General features: G+C 35.1%; 2 protein-coding genes across 2 annotated transcripts; both read left to right on the top strand.

The window, feature by feature from the left end:
* The first annotated feature begins 2,310 nt into the window (after positions 1 to 2,310).
* Positions 2,311 to 3,737, top strand: LOC133822872 (cytosolic sulfotransferase 12-like). The gene has a single exon (XM_062255333.1). It carries the CDS (start codon positions 2,498 to 2,500, stop codon positions 3,533 to 3,535), a length of 1,038 nt encoding a protein of 345 aa, XP_062111317.1. The 5' UTR covers positions 2,311 to 2,497; the 3' UTR covers positions 3,536 to 3,737.
* Positions 3,738 to 15,968: 12,231 nt separating this feature from the next.
* On the top strand, positions 15,969 to 16,802 carry LOC133824459 (uncharacterized). The gene has a single exon (XM_062257347.1). It carries the CDS (start codon positions 15,969 to 15,971, stop codon positions 16,800 to 16,802), a length of 834 nt encoding a protein of 277 aa, XP_062113331.1.
* Positions 16,803 to 17,427: the final 625 nt, after the last annotated feature.

Here is a 17,427-nt window from a genome sequence, read left to right on the forward strand (position 1 = left end):
GTTTTCCATTGAAGCGTCATTTCAGACTTTGGATATTATTAACTATTATGCTGTAAAGGAGTCTGTACAAATTAAAATGGACCTCTCAAACATATCACCTAACTAGAAGCTGATGTGGTCCAACCAAGTTGGTGTTGTTATCAATGATCGCCATCGTCAATATTATACAGTTTTACCTAGACTTACATAAATATTGTTGAAAAATGCAGGTAGTATAGTGATACGTTTGTATCACAATTCACTAAGATTGTTGCGTACATAAATTAACTAAAAAAAAAAATTACAATCTAAGAAGTCTAGGAAATCTACCAAGCTATAGCTAGGTCTTCGACTTCGATCTGTTTAAAACGTCGTCACAACGTGATAATTGATTACAAAAATATGTATAACAATATGTTGAAGCACAATATAAAATTGCAACGAAATCACCAAATGAAGTCAGTGGATTGAGTGGCGGACTAAGTCATGTATTCCGCAGCACTGCCTAAGTTGTGCAAAACAGCCCATAATATCACCACCGGCTTGGACCTCTCCAGATGGACTATTACAACTCCTACATATTGCTAGGAGATATTTGGCATAAATATCCCATGTTTTACTTTTGTTACAGTTAAATACTTAATATTTTATTTTTACGACAAAAATACTCAATGTTTAATATATATTAAAGATAAATACTAAATTATTTTTCTTTGCAGTAAAAATACCTAAATTTTTTAAAACATTACTTTTTTAATACCTCTTCTATTAGGGTTATTGTAGTGTTGGGAATATGTCCTGTACTGGAAGTTGATATATTAATTGCAGGTATTGTTTCAATTTAGTGGTGCAGAGAAAACATCTTCAGCTAGAAATGACTTTGATGGAGAGAGCTAGCATTTTGGACTATGCAGATTGTAAAATAAATTTAAGAGATTAGAAGACTTCTTTGAAGAAATTGGAAAAGAAAGAAAACTGTATACTATGCTTATTCTTATGTATTTTGTTTTAGTTAATTTTTGTAAATATAATAACATGCATTATTTTGTAGCTATTTATTGGGATGTTTTGTATACATAAATTTTATTGAAATAATAAGTTTTTAAATTATTGAAAATATTTGTAAGATTTATTTTATGCGTACAAATATACATTAAAAACAAATAATATATATACATTTAGTTAAATATCAAACTAGTAACATTTTTCTAAAATGTCACTAAAATTATTTTTTTCTATAAAAAATAAATTATAATATATTATTAAAAATAATTTAGTGATAAATAAAAAAAATTATTTAATTATTTTTAGTGACATTTTCAAATGCCACTCTACTTTTACTCACACTGGCATATCTTATATTTGGTCCAAATGTCACTAAAATTATAAATGTTACTAAAACTAAGAAACAATGACATTTTCAAATGTAACTAAATCTATATTTTGGTGTAGTAAGTGTTGACTTACCAGATATGTATCACTTTGTAATTTAGGTATTTTTGTTACCAAAATATGTATTATTTAAATTTGTATTATTTTAAAATGTCTTTCCAATTCATTTTTCTAATTTAAAATATTTTTTAAAAAAAATATGAAATTGACCAATTATAGAGTGACAAATGTCTCCTTAGTCAATATGCTTAACAGTTTCAACATAGAAGGTACTGAAAAAATTAATGTTTTAACAACTTTAGGTATTTATCTTTCACATATATTGAACATTGAGTATTTTTACTGTAAAAATAAAAAATTAAGTATTTAACTGTAATAAATGTAAAACATTGAGTATTTATAGCACAAATACCCTATTGCTTGAAAAGACTCGTACGATTAAAACTGTATCCTTTTATTTTCTGAAAAAATGTTATTCTCTCTTTCATTATGTCTCTCATCATATTAATTAATACAACTTAAAAAATAAAATAAGAGAAGAAATGATGCTTAATAATTTAATAAAAATATATATTTTATTATATAATTTTTATAAAAAAAATAAAATAAATAACACATGCCATTCCAACCAGCAGCTCGAACGGCGACAAAGCAAGCATGTCCAAATGACCTTTGCTCAATCTCCCCACAAAAGTAGGGCACCCTTTGAGGTACAGCCGAACCTCCATATATTGTATACACTCCTATTCCCAAGGAAGGGGTTAAAAAATAATGCATGTGAGAGACTCCTACGATTAAAGGAGACTCAAGACATACCTTTCATTTTTAATAATTTATTTTATTACAAAAGTTCCAACGTATATAAAAATGCTGATCAATTTCGAGCCAGAGCTATACATATGAACTACGTACGGCTGATCATTAAAAAAAATTAATCTTTTGTATTAATTTATATTTATTATTTTTTTGTGTTACTGTTTTGGGGTTAATTACTGGTGTCATCCTCTTGGTACCATTTTATATAAATAAGGTCCCTCAGCATAACATCAAAAACAACAAAGTCATATATAGATATTATATTTATATACTCTTCTCTGGAATACTGCAAGATCTCTCTCTTCTTATCATGTCTACCATGTCGAAAGAAGAGAATCATCAACTATCCGATCTGCCCGAATTCCTCCAAGATAACGACATCGTTCAAGAATTCAAAGACTTGGTTCTTTCTCTACCAAGAGAAAAGGGTTGGCTTGCTTCTTATCTCCATCAATACCAAGGGTTTTGGCACACAACCAGGCAGATTCAAGGTGTTCTTTCGTGCCAAAAATATTTCAAATCGCTCGACAACGATGTTATCCTTGTGAGCACACCCAAATCGGGCACAACATGGCTCAAGGCCATCATTTTCTCCCTGGTCAACCGCTCAACTTTCCCGGACACCAAACACAACCACCCTTTAATCACCACAAACCCACACGTTCTTGTGCCCTTTTTAGAACTTAATCTCTACCTCACAAGTAAGAGTAAGCTCGTAATCCCTGATCTTTCTTCTATTCGCAAGGCCACTTTGGATAGTGCTAGTCTGTTTTCTACCCACCTCCCATATGTTTCTCTCCCTGACTCGGTCAAGACCTCGCCTTGCAAACTCGTTTACCTCTGTAGAAATCCCAAGGACGTTTTTGTCTCTCTCTGGCATTTCACCAACCGGTTAAAGCCAGAGAGTTGGGCCAAAAACACAATGGAAGAATCGTTTGAGAAGTTCTGTAATGGAGTTAGCTTGTCCGGACCGTTTTGGGACCACTCTTTGGGTTACTGGAAAGTAAGCTTAGCGAGTCCCGAAAAGGTACTTTTTCTGAACTATGATGAGATGAAAAAAGAGCCATTTTTCCATGTGAAAAAGTTGGCTGAATTCCTAGGGTTTCCTTTCTCTCTCCAAGAAGAGGCCAACGGTGATGTGTCACGCATCTTGGAGCTTTGTAGTTTTGATAATTTGAGTAATCTTTTGGTTAATAAGAATGGAAAACAGCCGTCCGGCGAGGAAAATAAGACGTTTTTCCGACGAGGTGAGGTTGGTGATTGGATGAATTATTTGACACCAGAGATGGCCAAAAAATTAGACTCGCTAGTTGAGCAGAAGTTGCATGGTTCTGGATTGAAATTCTAGAAATAATTTATTATGCTTGTAATAATAAAGCTCTTAGGTTTTAATTACTCAGCTACTTTTTATCTTTTTAGTACTTCTTGTTGTAGATTGATTAAAATTAATGTATGATTGATAGAGGGATGGTTTTCTCATAGAAAATCACCACTTTTTTGTTTCGTCTTTAAAATAAAAAAATAAATGTATTTGGATTTGTGTTTGTGTTTGTTTTTTATTTCAAAAGTCATGATTTGCGGCAGCAAAAGTCAGATCGGCTTTGGCTAAGTGTTTTTGCGTTGGGAAAATGTGACGGCTTAAGTCCATCGCTAATTTGCGCTGATAAAAATATGAATGCTTTGATGGAAAAAACACTTTTGGCAGCGCCAAATTACGCGGGTAAAAATGTACCTCTTTGCGTGCCCTAAATTACGCCAAAAAAAATTAGGTTTATTAGTGGCGTAAAATTATGACCGTAAAAGCCAGATTTCTAGTGGCGTGAAATTGCGTCGGCAAAAGACAATTTAATTTTGGCAACAATGATTTTTGCCGACGCAATTTTGTGTCGGTATTTTTAAAAAAAATTATATTTTAATTTTAATTTATTTAGTAATTTTATTTAATTTAATTAGATATAAAATAAAAATTAAATTAGAACTATTAATGTTAATTGTCTTTACTAAACATGAAAATTTAAAAGTAATTTAGTAAATTATTAACGTACTATCCTCATCATTCCCGCCTCCATCAGCATCCCCACCCCCGTCATTTGCACCATCGTCCTCGTCATCAGCATCTTCACGATCCTCTTCCTCGCAAGTCCACATTAACTTGTTCATTGTCTATAATAATATAAACTTGAAATAAAAAAAGTACTCTACACATATTGACTAGTGTCCTCATCCTCGCCCCCGTCAGCTCCACTATTGTCATCGTCATCGTCCTCTTCTGATTCCAAGTGCACAGTAAAATCAGGAACCATAGCTTCACTGATTCCTCTTAAGAGTCTGATTTTCACTACGAATAGTAAATTATTTAAAAATTTTGTTACTTATTAATTTGTCCAATCAAAGATGTGTAGAATTCAAATACAATATTAATCATTTTATTATTTATAACCCTGTCTAGTAATATCACTTACCAAAATTCAAAATTTTTTATTATTAATTTATATTTCACTTATAGTAAGTTATGACTTAATTTTATTTAATTGTAAAATTCTTCCCAATTTTAAACATTAAATAGTAACAAAAACAATTATCTACCTTACAATTTAACTCTTAATTTATTTACTAATAATTAAATTAATAATTTTTCTATATTAAGTGATAATATTATTATTATCTTAAATTTTAATTTCTTACTAATCAAAATTTAAAATATTTAATTAATTAATTAATTATTACTTACCCTAGACTATACTACTTAGTTTATTGATACATGATTAAAATTAATCCCATCACAATTATCCAATATTGCATAAAAAATATAAAACATTTTATTATCACCATCAAATACACATCACATTAACAAACTTATCAAAAGTAAAATACATATACATATTACCAATTTTAATAAATTAAAAATAACTATCCCTATTTTATTAAAAATAAACTAATAAACCCTAAATGCAAATTTAACATAATCTAATCAAAATATATAATAATAAATACATACATTTTCACAAATTGAAAATTTTTGAGTTTTCCAAATCTCAAACAAACCTTTAAAATCATAATAAAATAATAAATTTTCGGCAGCATAACGACTTAAATTTGTTATATCCCAAAAATTAAAACACATGCACACAAAAACTCAGAACACCCAAATTTACAACATAAACACAAAATAAAAATTAAAAGACAACCATTTATTTTTTTCTTAATAATTCAATTAATTTATTTATTCTCTTATTAATTTCATAATTCATTTTAAAATTTGCTAAGAAAACTTTTATATTAAGTTCACTAACAAAATATCATATAAGTTTCTAATAATAAACACAAATGAATAGATTAAGAACACAATAATCATACTTACATTTTCATCACTAATCTGATTTTGTAACAAAAAAATTATAAAACCTTAAATTTTCACATATTAATATTGAAAATAAACAAAAACCCATTGTCACATTTAAAATAAACACATTTCAGATTTAAATTGAATAAATAAAAACATAAACTATCATATTATCATCACATTTCAATTTACAAAACAGAAAAAAATACATACATACATACATACATACAAGAAATTTCACTACAAGAAACATGATCTTTAGTGGCGACATTTTTATAGCGGCAACAAAGTGTGGTCGTCGCTGATATTAGACCGGGTTAATTTTTTTATTAAAAATATTATTAGCAGCGACTTTCTAATATTAGCGGCGACTAATAAATTAAAAAATAAACTACAAAAATATGGGAAATTTCCCACAAACATGAATATATAAGTCTATTAGCGGCGACACGTGTTGCCGCTAATAGTCGCCACGTCAATAAAAACATAAAACGACAGCTATTAGCGACGACATGTGTCACCGCTAATAGTGACCCTGATATCATCTTCCTCGACTTCTCCTTCCTCATTCCCAATTTTCTCAAAACAAAACCCCCTCATCAGCCACCCCCTCCGACTCTCCCCGAGCCACCACCTCTGCCCACGACCCTCTCTCTCTCTCGTCAGCACTCCAACCCTCCCAAGAGTCGTGCCCTTCCGCCCTCCCAGGAGTTGCGCCCCTTCACCTGGTCCCTTTCTCTCTCTCTCGTCGGGTCCCTTCGCTCCTCCACAACACCAGCGCCACCACCACCATTATTTATATATAAATATATATGTTATTTTTTTTTATGTTTTTGTTTTTTCAGTTTATATTATTTTGTTTTATTTATTTTATGTTTCTATTTTAATTTTTTTTTTATATATATGTGTCTCTGTGTATATATATATATATGTATATGTGTGTATGTATATATATGTGTACGTGTGTAGCTATATATATATGTATATGTGTATATATATGTATGTGTGCATATATAAGTACATAGATATACATGTGTGTGGGTGTGTGTGGTGTTTATGTATCTGTATGTGAGGTGTATATATATATGTGTGTTTTATGTATATATTTTATATGTGTTATAATTTGTTTTTGTTTTACTAACTTTGTTTTCTAGTTAGGAGAAAATAGATTGATATAATTTTTGAAACCTTTTCTTTTGGAGTATTATATTAATTGGTATGTGTCTCTTATTTCTTGTTTTATTATTATTATTATTTACTATTGTTAGATGAGTATGAATATTCTAAATATTCATCCATAGTGAAGTAGGTACTAAGAAACACATTGTGTGTTGTGGTGATAAGGGAGGTTATGAACTTGCATGTATTAGTGAAGTAAGTTCTATGAAATTTTTGTGTGTTGTGGAGATAAGGAAGAAACTTATAGTTTGTTGTTTGAATTATTTTTTTTAACTTTTATAAATGGCTAGGTCATTAGTATAGGGGAGATGTAGTCCAATTTTTTTTTGTAGATTTATAGGGTCAGCATAGCGTCGAGGGTCAGGAAAGAGTCTTTATAGGGTCGGGATAGGGTCCTTATAGGGTTGGGATAGGGTCTTTATAGGGTCGAGGGTCAGGATATGGTCTTAATAGGGCCGGGATAGAGTTCATAGGGTCGGGGGTCGGGATAGGGTCCTTATAGGGTCAGGGGTCGGGATATGATCTTAATAGGGCTGAGATAGGGTTCATACGGTTGGGGTCCAGGATAGGGTCGAGGGTCCTTATAGGGTTGAGGGTTGGGATATGGTCTTAATAGGGTCGGGATAGGGTCCTTATAGGGTTGAGGGTTGGGATATGGTCTTAATAGGGTCGGGATAGGGTCCTTATATGGTCGGGGGTTGCGATATGGTCTTAATAGGGTCGGGATAAGGTTTATAGGGTCGGGGGTCGGGATAGGGTTCATAGGGTTGGGGGTCACGATAGGGTCTTTATAGGTTTGGGGGTAGGGATAGGTTCCTTACAGGGTCGAGATAGGGTTCAGAGGCTCGAGAGTCGGGATATGGTCTTAATAGGGTCATGATAGGGTTCATAGGGTCAGGGGTCGGGATAGGGTCTTTATAATAGTTTCGGGGGTTGGGATAGAGTTCATAGGCTCGGGGTTCGGGATATGGTCTTAATAGGGTCAGGATAGGGTTCATAGGGTCGGGGCTTGGGATAGGGTCTTTATAGGTTCGGGGGTCAAGAGAGGGTCCTTGTAGGGTCGGGATAGGGTTCATAGGTTTGGGGGTCGAGATAGGGTCTTTATAAGGTTGGGATAGGGTTCATAAGGCTAGGATAGGGTCGCGGGTTAGGATAGGGTCCTTATAGGGTCGGGGGTCAGGATATGGTCTTAATAAGATCGGGATAGGGTTCATAGGGTCGCGGGATAGGATAGGGTCTTTATAGGTTCGGGGGTCGGGATAGCGTCCTTATAGGGTTGTGATAGGGTCGGGATATGGTTCATAAGGTCGAGATAGGGCCAGGGGTTGGGAAAGGGTCCTTATAGGGTTGGGGGTTGGGATATGGTCTTAATAGGGTCAGGATAGAATTCATAGGGTCGGGGGTCGGGATAGGGTCTTTATAGAGTCGGAATAAGGTTTAAGTTAGTGTATGCTTATGGAAAAAAACCTTTTAAGTGCCAACATGATCATAATGATGTATATGTTATTTCATTTTAACTTTTTTTATAAAAGAAAATAAAATTGGTAAACATGCTCACTGAGCAAGTCAACCAATTGACATAATTAATATTTTAAAATTGTATGTTCTTATATTTACAATAGATGGCGATTGACAAAAGTTGGACAAAATTGAGAAATCGTGCCAGTGATTGAAATCGTCTCCAAAATTTCATGAATATGGCGTCACAACACAAGGATTGTGACGGGAGAATAAGATGCCCATGCGTCAGATGCATGAATATGAGACTACCAACTTTAGATGTCGTTTAGGCACATATATTTGATCGGGGTTTCCAACAGTGTTATGAACAGTGGATTTACCATGGGGAAGTCGAGGAAGATGTTTCTGATGAAGAGGTGGATGAGAATGAGCCCTTTGATGAGATGTGAGACATCGTTGATGAATTCCTTTTACCGAACAATGCCCAAGTAGCTAACAGTGGAATGGGTCAGTACTATGACAAGTTATTCAACGAGATTGAAGCTCAGTTGTATCCGGGTTGTGATTGGATATCATCGCTTAACTTTTTAGCTAAGTTGATGCACTTGAAAGTGAGGGGGAAAATACCGAACAACACATTTGATGAATTGCTGAAGTTATTAAAGTTTGCATTTTTGAAGGAAAACAAATTCCAGCATCCCACTACGAGGTTCAAAAAACTGAGTAAATGAGGGTTGGGATACCAATCAGTACATGTGTGTAGATATGATTGCTGCTTATTTTATAATGAGCATGTATCTAAAGATTCATGTCCGGTGTGTGGGAGTAGCAGGTGGATAAATGAGAAGAATAAAGGGAAAAATGTTCTACATAAAGTGATGTGTTATTTTCCGTTGATTCCTCGATTAAAAAGATTATACAGTTCAAGGCATATAGTGGAAGAGATGCCATGGCATCATACTGGGAGATCGAAAGAAGAGGGATGATGCGTCATCCGGTTGATGGGTTAGCATGGAAGGATTTTAACACCAGACATCCTTATTTTGCAAGAGATCCTAGAAATGTTCATCTGGGCTTGGCTGCCGATGGGTTTAATCCATTTGGAACACATGAGTTTATTGTACAACATGTGGCCTGTTGTGTTAATGAACTATAATCTACCACCCTGGCTTTGTATGAAGGACCATTATTTCATGCTGACTCTTCTTATTCTTGAGCCAAAATCACCAGGTAAGGACATAGATGTATTTTTGAGGCCATTGGTGGATGAGTTGAAAGAGTTGTGGATTAACGGGGTGGAAACTAGGGATGGTAGAAACAAGAACATGTTCAAGATGCGTGCGACCCTTTTGTGGACGGTGAATGATTTTTCTACTCGAAGTAGTTTGTCAGGATGGAGTAGTCAGGGTTACAAGGCTTGTCCTACATGCAATGAAGATACATCATTTATCCGAGTGATTGCTAAGACATCTTATGTTGGCCATGGACGATTCTTGGCCAGTAATCATCAGTGGAGAAAGGATACTCAATTCAACAGAAAAGTTGAGAGAAGACGTCCTCCAAGAAAGTTTACTTGTCGGGATATCTTAGATCAAGTTAATTCCCTACCACCTCAAGTCCCAGGGAAACATGAGAGGTTTGGAGGTTTGAAACGAAAAAGAGGTGCGGAGGATAGTAACTGGAGGAAAAAAACATCTTTTATGAACTTGATTACTAGAGTACGAATGAGTTAAAACACAACATAGATGTTATGTATGTTGAGAAGAATGTATGTGACAGTGTCCTTGGTACTATCTTTGATAACGATAAGTCCAAAGACACTACTAATGCAAGACATGATCTGAAGAATATGGGAGTTAGGGACGCATTGTGGATACATGAAGATCAGAATAAAAAGTTAATGAAACCACATGCTCCTTACGTGTTGAATCCTGAAGATAGGCGAGAATTTCTTCAATTTCTAAAAGGTGTTAAACTGGTAGATGGTTTTTGTTTGAACTTGAAGAAGAAAGTGACTGATAATGACTCAAATATCATTGGGTTGAAATCACACGACTGCATGTGTTAATGCAACGACTACTTCCAGTGGGTATCTGCAAGTTTCTACCAGAATCTATATCAGGCACCATAATGGAACTATGTAATTTCTTAAGACAATTATGTTCGCGGACCTTGAATGTAAATGATATGGAGAAAGCTCAAAGGGAGGTCATTCACAACTTATGCAAAATGGAGTTGATTTTTCCCCCTAACTTTTTTTGACATAATGATACATTTGGTCTTGCATTTTCCAGAAGAGGCTTTATTGGGTGACCCAATATTTATGAGATGTATGTATCCGTTTGAAAGATACATGAAAAAATTAAAAAACTACGTTAGGAATAAAGCTCGTCTTGAAGGGTCCATAGCTGAAGGATATGTTGCAGATGAGGCTTTAAATTTTTTTTCCTTGTATTTTAAAGGCATGGAACCCAAATTTAATCGCCTGGATCAAAATGTGGATACCGTTTATGTTCCTCGCCACCTTTCAGTGTTTCAATCTCAATGTCGTCCATTGAGTAAGGGATTTTAAGTGCTTCTCGACGAAAAGACTCAGAATATAGCGGAGTGCTTCATATTGAAGAATTCTTCTGAAATTGAAGTCTATATGGAGTAGGTTAATTTAACTATCTTTAATTTCAATGTTGCTTTTAATGTAACATATTTCAACTCTAATGGAAACACTATGTTAATAAACAGCGAACACCTTTGTGAGATCAAATAGAGGGATCCATTGGGTGATTGTAACCTTTTGCACAAAAAAGAGTTTCATTCTTGGTTTCTCAAGAAGGTAATCTATACCTTGGACATTCTTTATTGTTATATTGAAATATAAGTTTCTTATTATAATGGGGATGAGTTGCTAGCTTTAGCATCTAGGTCTGACCTTTTGGCATACTCCTATCAAGCATGTATAGTGAATGGGGTTCGATATGTTACACACAATCGAGATCAAAATCGTATTACACAAAATAGTGGAGTGTGTGTTGCTGGGACATAAGGTTTTAACTATTATGGACAACTTGAAGAGATATTGGAGGTATCTTATACTGGTGTATATTCAGTGGTATTGTTTCGATGTAAATGGTTCAACACGGAATAAAAAAGAAAAAAGAAAATAATTACTGAAAATAATGTCACCAGTATAAATGTGAGTGGTGAATGGTATAAAGATGAACCGTACATACTTTCTAGCCAAGCTAAACAGGTTTTATATCTCGATGATCTACTTGGAGGTCGAGTCGAGCTTGGAAAGTTGTTGAAGAAGTGAATCATAGGCAAGTTTGGGATATTCTGAACAGTTCTGATCAGATTGTTGATATTGATGTTGTATATGACACAAACTCATCCAATTTTTTATTGACTGTTGAGCTCAGGGAGTTGGTTGTTCAACAATCTAATCAACCATCAACATTCATAGGCACCGTCCCTCGACCTCATTCAACTGCTCAAGATACTGATGATTTTATTAATGATTATGAAGAAGAAGTTGAAGACATAGAAGAAGTAGATGACGAGGATGATTTAATTGTTGACCTTAGTGATGATGATAACACCAATCATGTATCACCAATAAATGTTAATTGATAAGTGATGATAGTGACTATTGTAATTAGTTCTTGTATCTGTGTAAGAAAAACTTTATATTTAAAAAATTATATATCAGAAATGTTGAACGATTTATGGATTTGTTATGTTGTGGATGTTTTGAAATTTTATGTGGTCATTTCAACTATATATTCATAGATAATATAAATATGATATTCACATTAACAAAAAAATTTGGTCATATTTAATTTAGAGATGTCAGCAGATGTAGCTTCATACCATGGCAGAGATGGTGGTGATCAAGATCCACCGGATCTTACTACGATCCCATCCAGTTGCGAGTCAGGTATTTGAAAATTTATTCTTTTATTAATTTCTAATTAGACCTTATTATACAACATACTAAATTAGATGAACTTATTTAAAAAATTATATAGTAGCTCCTCCAAAGAGAAAAGGTCATGAGCCTACCGCTGGGAAAAATTTAGACGACAGAAGGCGAGAAGTTGGACATCCACTCCCCATAGTGGTTGACTCTATCACGTACAAGGTGGTGGGAGCGGAACATGATGCTTTTGTTTGCTTTTTGGGCACCTAAGTCACATCAGCAGTTCCGGGATATTACAAGGATTGGACAAGTGTCCCAAAATGGTATGAGGACAATGTCATTAGAAAAGTGAAGGTAAAATTTTCAGAATTTACTTTAATAATAATTGCATTATAATTCTAGTACGATTAACATGTTTTTTCTTGGTTGTAGCAAATCTATCAAATAGATGGGTAGCCAGATTATACCACCCTCATTAATAGTATCAATGTTGAGATGGCTGAGATATACCGAGATAGGAAAACTAAGTAGCACGCCCAAATAAAAAAGTTCTAAAAAGGACCAGATGATTGGGACGAGGTCCTAAAGAATCAACCCAAAGATGTCAACTTCGATGAGTGGAAACAAATTTGTGATTTTTTTAGGAGTCCAGAGTTTATTGCGCACTCCATGAAGAACAAAATAAACCGAGACCAAATGAAGTACTCTAAAACACAAGGCACGAAATCATTAGGGGCAACTCGTCATGGAAAAGTAACTTAAAATATTAACTTAATTAAGTTGTATGAATTTATAAGTTCTCTAACATTCTCATTTTCTTTATTAGTTGATCCCGAACCGCATTAAGGAATGGAAGGAGTATCATTGGACAAAAAAGAACAAGAATTTTGTCAACAAGGATGTTGAATGAGATTATGTAACTTTAATTTTATTATGAATTCAAATAATTATATTTTTCTTTTGTATTATAATATATTTTAAAAACAGGTTAAGTTGAAGTTAACTCTTGAAGATGAGATTCAACAGATAGTTGAATCTAGTACCGATGATTCTTCCTCGGTCGATCAAATGAAGATACTGAGTTAGGTTCTTGGTGAAAGACGGGGCCACCAGCAAGGATTTGGTCGCAAATTAAAGGGAAAGCATTAATCCGTCCCTCTCAAAATACTCAGTCTCAGGCACCACCTCAACAGTTGACTGAGGAAATATGTGAATTGGCTGATATTGTGAAGGTCATGAATGAGCAGCTTCAGTACGTGTATCAGCAACTTCCACTTGAAAAACGGCCAACAACAAACGTGGAGATGCAGAATACATATCAGCAGCTTTTCGAGAAGTATGTAGGCTCGTGTTCTAAAACTCAAACATTTCACACATCCCAAGCATCAGCTTCTCAGCCTTCACCCAGCCATCCCAACACACCTGCACCAACTTTTCCATCTCAACCTTTGACCCATCCATATATGTATCAATGGACGATGCCTCCGTACCCTCAGGCTTACTATCCTCATATAAGTGGACCTTCGTCCCAACCCCCGCCTCCTCATATGAGTGGATCATTGTCTCAACCTCCGCCCTATCCTTATCCATGCATGTATGGACCAGGAGGATCATCGTTACCTCCACAATATCCATGGGTGATGCCTCCACACACACCACATGCACCGCATTCACCATAAGCACTAAAAGAAGGGGAAAATACGGAGGACGTCGAGGGTTAAGATGTTTTATATACAATGAAAAAAAGCATACCTTTGGTGGTTGGAGTGCTCGGAGGTACGGCGACGCCAAGGTCGAACTGCTCGGAGCAAGCAAAGCTCGGAGATGCGACAATGCCGGGGTCGGAGTGCTTGGACCACGGTGGTTCACAGAGAGAGAGAGAGAGAGAAAGAAAGAGAGAGGGAGAGAGAGAGAGAAATGAAAATGAAAAAATAAGGAAGAAATGGGTTGTGTGGTTGACTTATTATTGCATGACTTTTCTCGGTGCATTTCAAAGTGCCGGTAAAAGTCATCCAAAAAACACTAGTTCAAAACGACATCGTTTCATTTAATGATACTTTTGCCGCCACGTTTTAGACTTTTACCGGAGTAGTCAAACACGCTGGTAAAAGTAATACTATCGATCAATAAAGTTGAGGCAGAAATTTTCCCGCTCAGAATTTACAAATTTTCTAGGCATTGCATTTCGTGAAATGAGTCGCTAAAAGTGTTTTCCCCGACGCATTTCACGAAATGCGCCACTAAAAGTCACTTTTGCCGGCGCTTTTTGTGAAATGCACTGCTAAAAGTCTATTAAAGTAACTTGTTTGATTAGTGTAATTGTTAATCTTAAGTCACATTGACCATAATCAAACCATTAATTAGGTCTGAAATACTCCATAATTATCCAAGGTTGCATGAAACTACTACCCTAGGGTGAGATCGACTATAATTCACACCGATAGTAGAACTTTGACCACAAACAGTAAAAAAAAAACAATCTTGGTTAGTGAAATTGTTAATCATGGAACATCCCACGGGCAATCAGGTTATTGATTAGGTCTCAAATACCCTATAATTAGCCAAGGTTGCAAGAAATTACTGCATCGGGGTGAGATCGACTATGATTCACACCGATAGCAGAACTTTGACCACTAACATTCTACAAGAACAGTCTTGGTTAGTGAAAATGTTTATCTAGGAATATCCCGCATGCAACTAGACTATTGATTATAATTGAAATACCCATAATTTGTGCTTTGGTTTCAAGAAACTAATGCCCAGGGGTGAGATTGACTACGATTCACATCTATAGCAGAACTTTGACCATCAACAGCCAACTTAAACGATCTTTATTAGTAAAATTGTGTGCCTTGGAACATCCCGGTCGTAATCAAACCGTTGATTAGGTCTGAAATATCCTATAATTATCTAAGGTTTTTGTAACATCCCAAATTTTCTAACAAGACTTAGTGCCTTGATTAGCGTGCCCCGGGATGGCAATAACTGATTTAATTATGTTAATATGTGGATTAAATGATTATGTGATTAGAAATGCATGTTTAGGTGAATTAAATATGCTTGTGAGCCCATTTCGATTAATAGGGGCATAATTGTAATTTTAGCTTGTGTAGGGCATACATGGAAATTATATGTATGTTATGCTTGATACCACAAGATTGTGGTGATGTATTTGTGATGTGCGATCCGAGACAGTCCTAGGCAGCATAATAACGAAATAGTCACAACGGGTCGAATACACGGCTCGGGGTGAGCCTAGGGGTATTATGGGTACATAGTATGTGTTCGGGATTACCAGATAATGGGTAGTGATCTAGCAATTATTTGGTGTATGTTGGGATTAATTGGGGAATTATAGGAACATTCGAGGAATCAGCAGGATGTGGCAAATGATGAGATTGCCCTTGGTAGCATTAAAGGATTCAGGATGGACTTAGGGGCATTTTTGGGACTTAGGCAGCTGAGGATAGACTCAAACCAAAATACAATTTTGGAACTAAGGAGAAACCAAGGAAAAATAGAACCTCTCAGCCAATCTCTCTTTCTCTGTCTTGGCTCTCTCTCTTGGTGACTTAGAGAATTTTGGGAAAAATTAAAGGGAAAACTCAGAATTTGAGGCTGGAAGTTGAGGATTTGCAGCTAGAGGTGTTGGAGATCTAGCTTAAGGTCAGAATCATCCCTGAGGTAAGATTTAGAATAAGTTTTCTTACTAAATTTTCTAGTTTACTTAAGTATTTTGAGGTTTTGAACTCAAGCATTCAAGCTTAAGTTGTAGTGAGATTTTAGTTAAGCTTTTGGGGTGCTTGTATCAGTTATGTTGCTTTGATATAAATTTTAGATTGAATTATAGGTTTAAGGTTTGGAATTGGTTTTGAAATTGAAATGTTTCAAGTGGTTTCGAAATTGAAAAGGTTGAAACAGGTGTTATTGGGCATTAACAGAGAAGGATTTTCTGATATACAACAGGCAGAATTTCAGGCAAAAATTTTGCTGATGGAGACTCAGGAAAAACTGCATAAAGATCCGCTTAATGACTTCATTATCAAGCAAGAACAAGTGGATAGAGATAATTTCCTCCATCTCCATAAATCTTACATTATGTTTTTGGCTCAAAAAGCTAAAGCAGCTTGGATTGATAATGGAGATGAGAATACTCATATTTTCCATGCATCTCTGAAAGCTAGAAGGATACGAAACATGATTCTTTCTATCAAAAATGAGGATGGAATTTGGGTTGATACACCAGCTAGAATCAAAGATGCATTTTTAGGTTATTATCAACGATTGTTGGGGACAGCTATGTCACAAAGGAGGGAAGTTTCTCAGTCAATAGTGAATTTAGGTCAAGTTATTTCTGAGGCTCATATTCGGATTCTTACAGCAGACTTCTCACTTCAGGAGGTTAAAGATGCTATGTTTTCAATTTCAGGGATGAAAGCTCCTGGCTCAGACGGAAATTGTAGTTACTTCTATCAAGATAACTGGAATTTGGTGGGTTTGGAGGTTAGTGCAGCTGTCTTATCCTTCCTCAAATTGGGTAAGCTGCTTAAAGAGATTAATGCCACGACTATTACTCTCATTCCTAAAACAATCTGCCCAGATAATGTTTGTGATTTTAGGCCTATTGCATGTTGTAATATCATTTATAAAATCGCGTCTAAGATGATTTGTTCAAGACTTCGCCAAATTCTTCCTGACTTAATAGCAGAAAACTAGGGGGGATTTATTCATGGAAGATACATAGCATACAACATCATGATATGTCAAGATTTAGTTTGACATTATGGAAGGAAAAGTTGCAAACCAAGTTGTATGATCATGTTGGATCTGAGGAAAGCTTATGACACAATTGAGTGGGATTTTATTGAAGAGATGCTCACTGCCTTTAATTTTCCTCCGAAATTTATCCAGCTCATTATGATTTGTGTTCGAAAACCGCAGTATTCATTGATGATCAATGGCTCAATGCACAGTTTCTTTGCATCTAAGAGAGGATTGCGACAAGGGGATCCAATGTCTCCATTGCTTTTTGTACTGGGTATGGAATACTTGTCCAGAATTATGCTTAAAGTTGGCTCATCCTCGGGTTATAAATTTCATGACAGATGTTCTGTCTTAAAGCTGAATCACTTATGCTTTGCAGATGACCTATTATTATTCTATCATGGAGATTTCATTTCTATCATTTGGATGCTTAGGGGGCTCAAATTGTTTTCGAGGACTTCTGGAATTTTTCCAAATGAGTCTAAATCTGCAATATATTGTAGTGGCATGTCTGAGATTGAGGTTGATAGGGTGCTGGCTGTTTCGGCCTTTACTCGTAGTACTCTTCCATTTTGGT

Source organism: Humulus lupulus, chromosome 3 (genome assembly GCF_963169125.1).
Source record: "Humulus lupulus chromosome 3, drHumLupu1.1, whole genome shotgun sequence".
Taxonomy (NCBI): Eukaryota; Viridiplantae; Streptophyta; class Magnoliopsida; order Rosales; family Cannabaceae; genus Humulus; species Humulus lupulus.

Bases quoted from the DNA above. Each gene is read 5' to 3' on its own strand.
- LOC133824459 (XM_062257347.1), top strand. From the start codon at position 15,969: ATGTTTCAAGTGGTTTCGAAATTGAAAAGGTTGAAACAGGTGTTATTG.
- LOC133822872 (XM_062255333.1), top strand. From the start codon at position 2,498: ATGTCTACCATGTCGAAAGAAGAGAATCATCAACTATCCGATCTGCCC.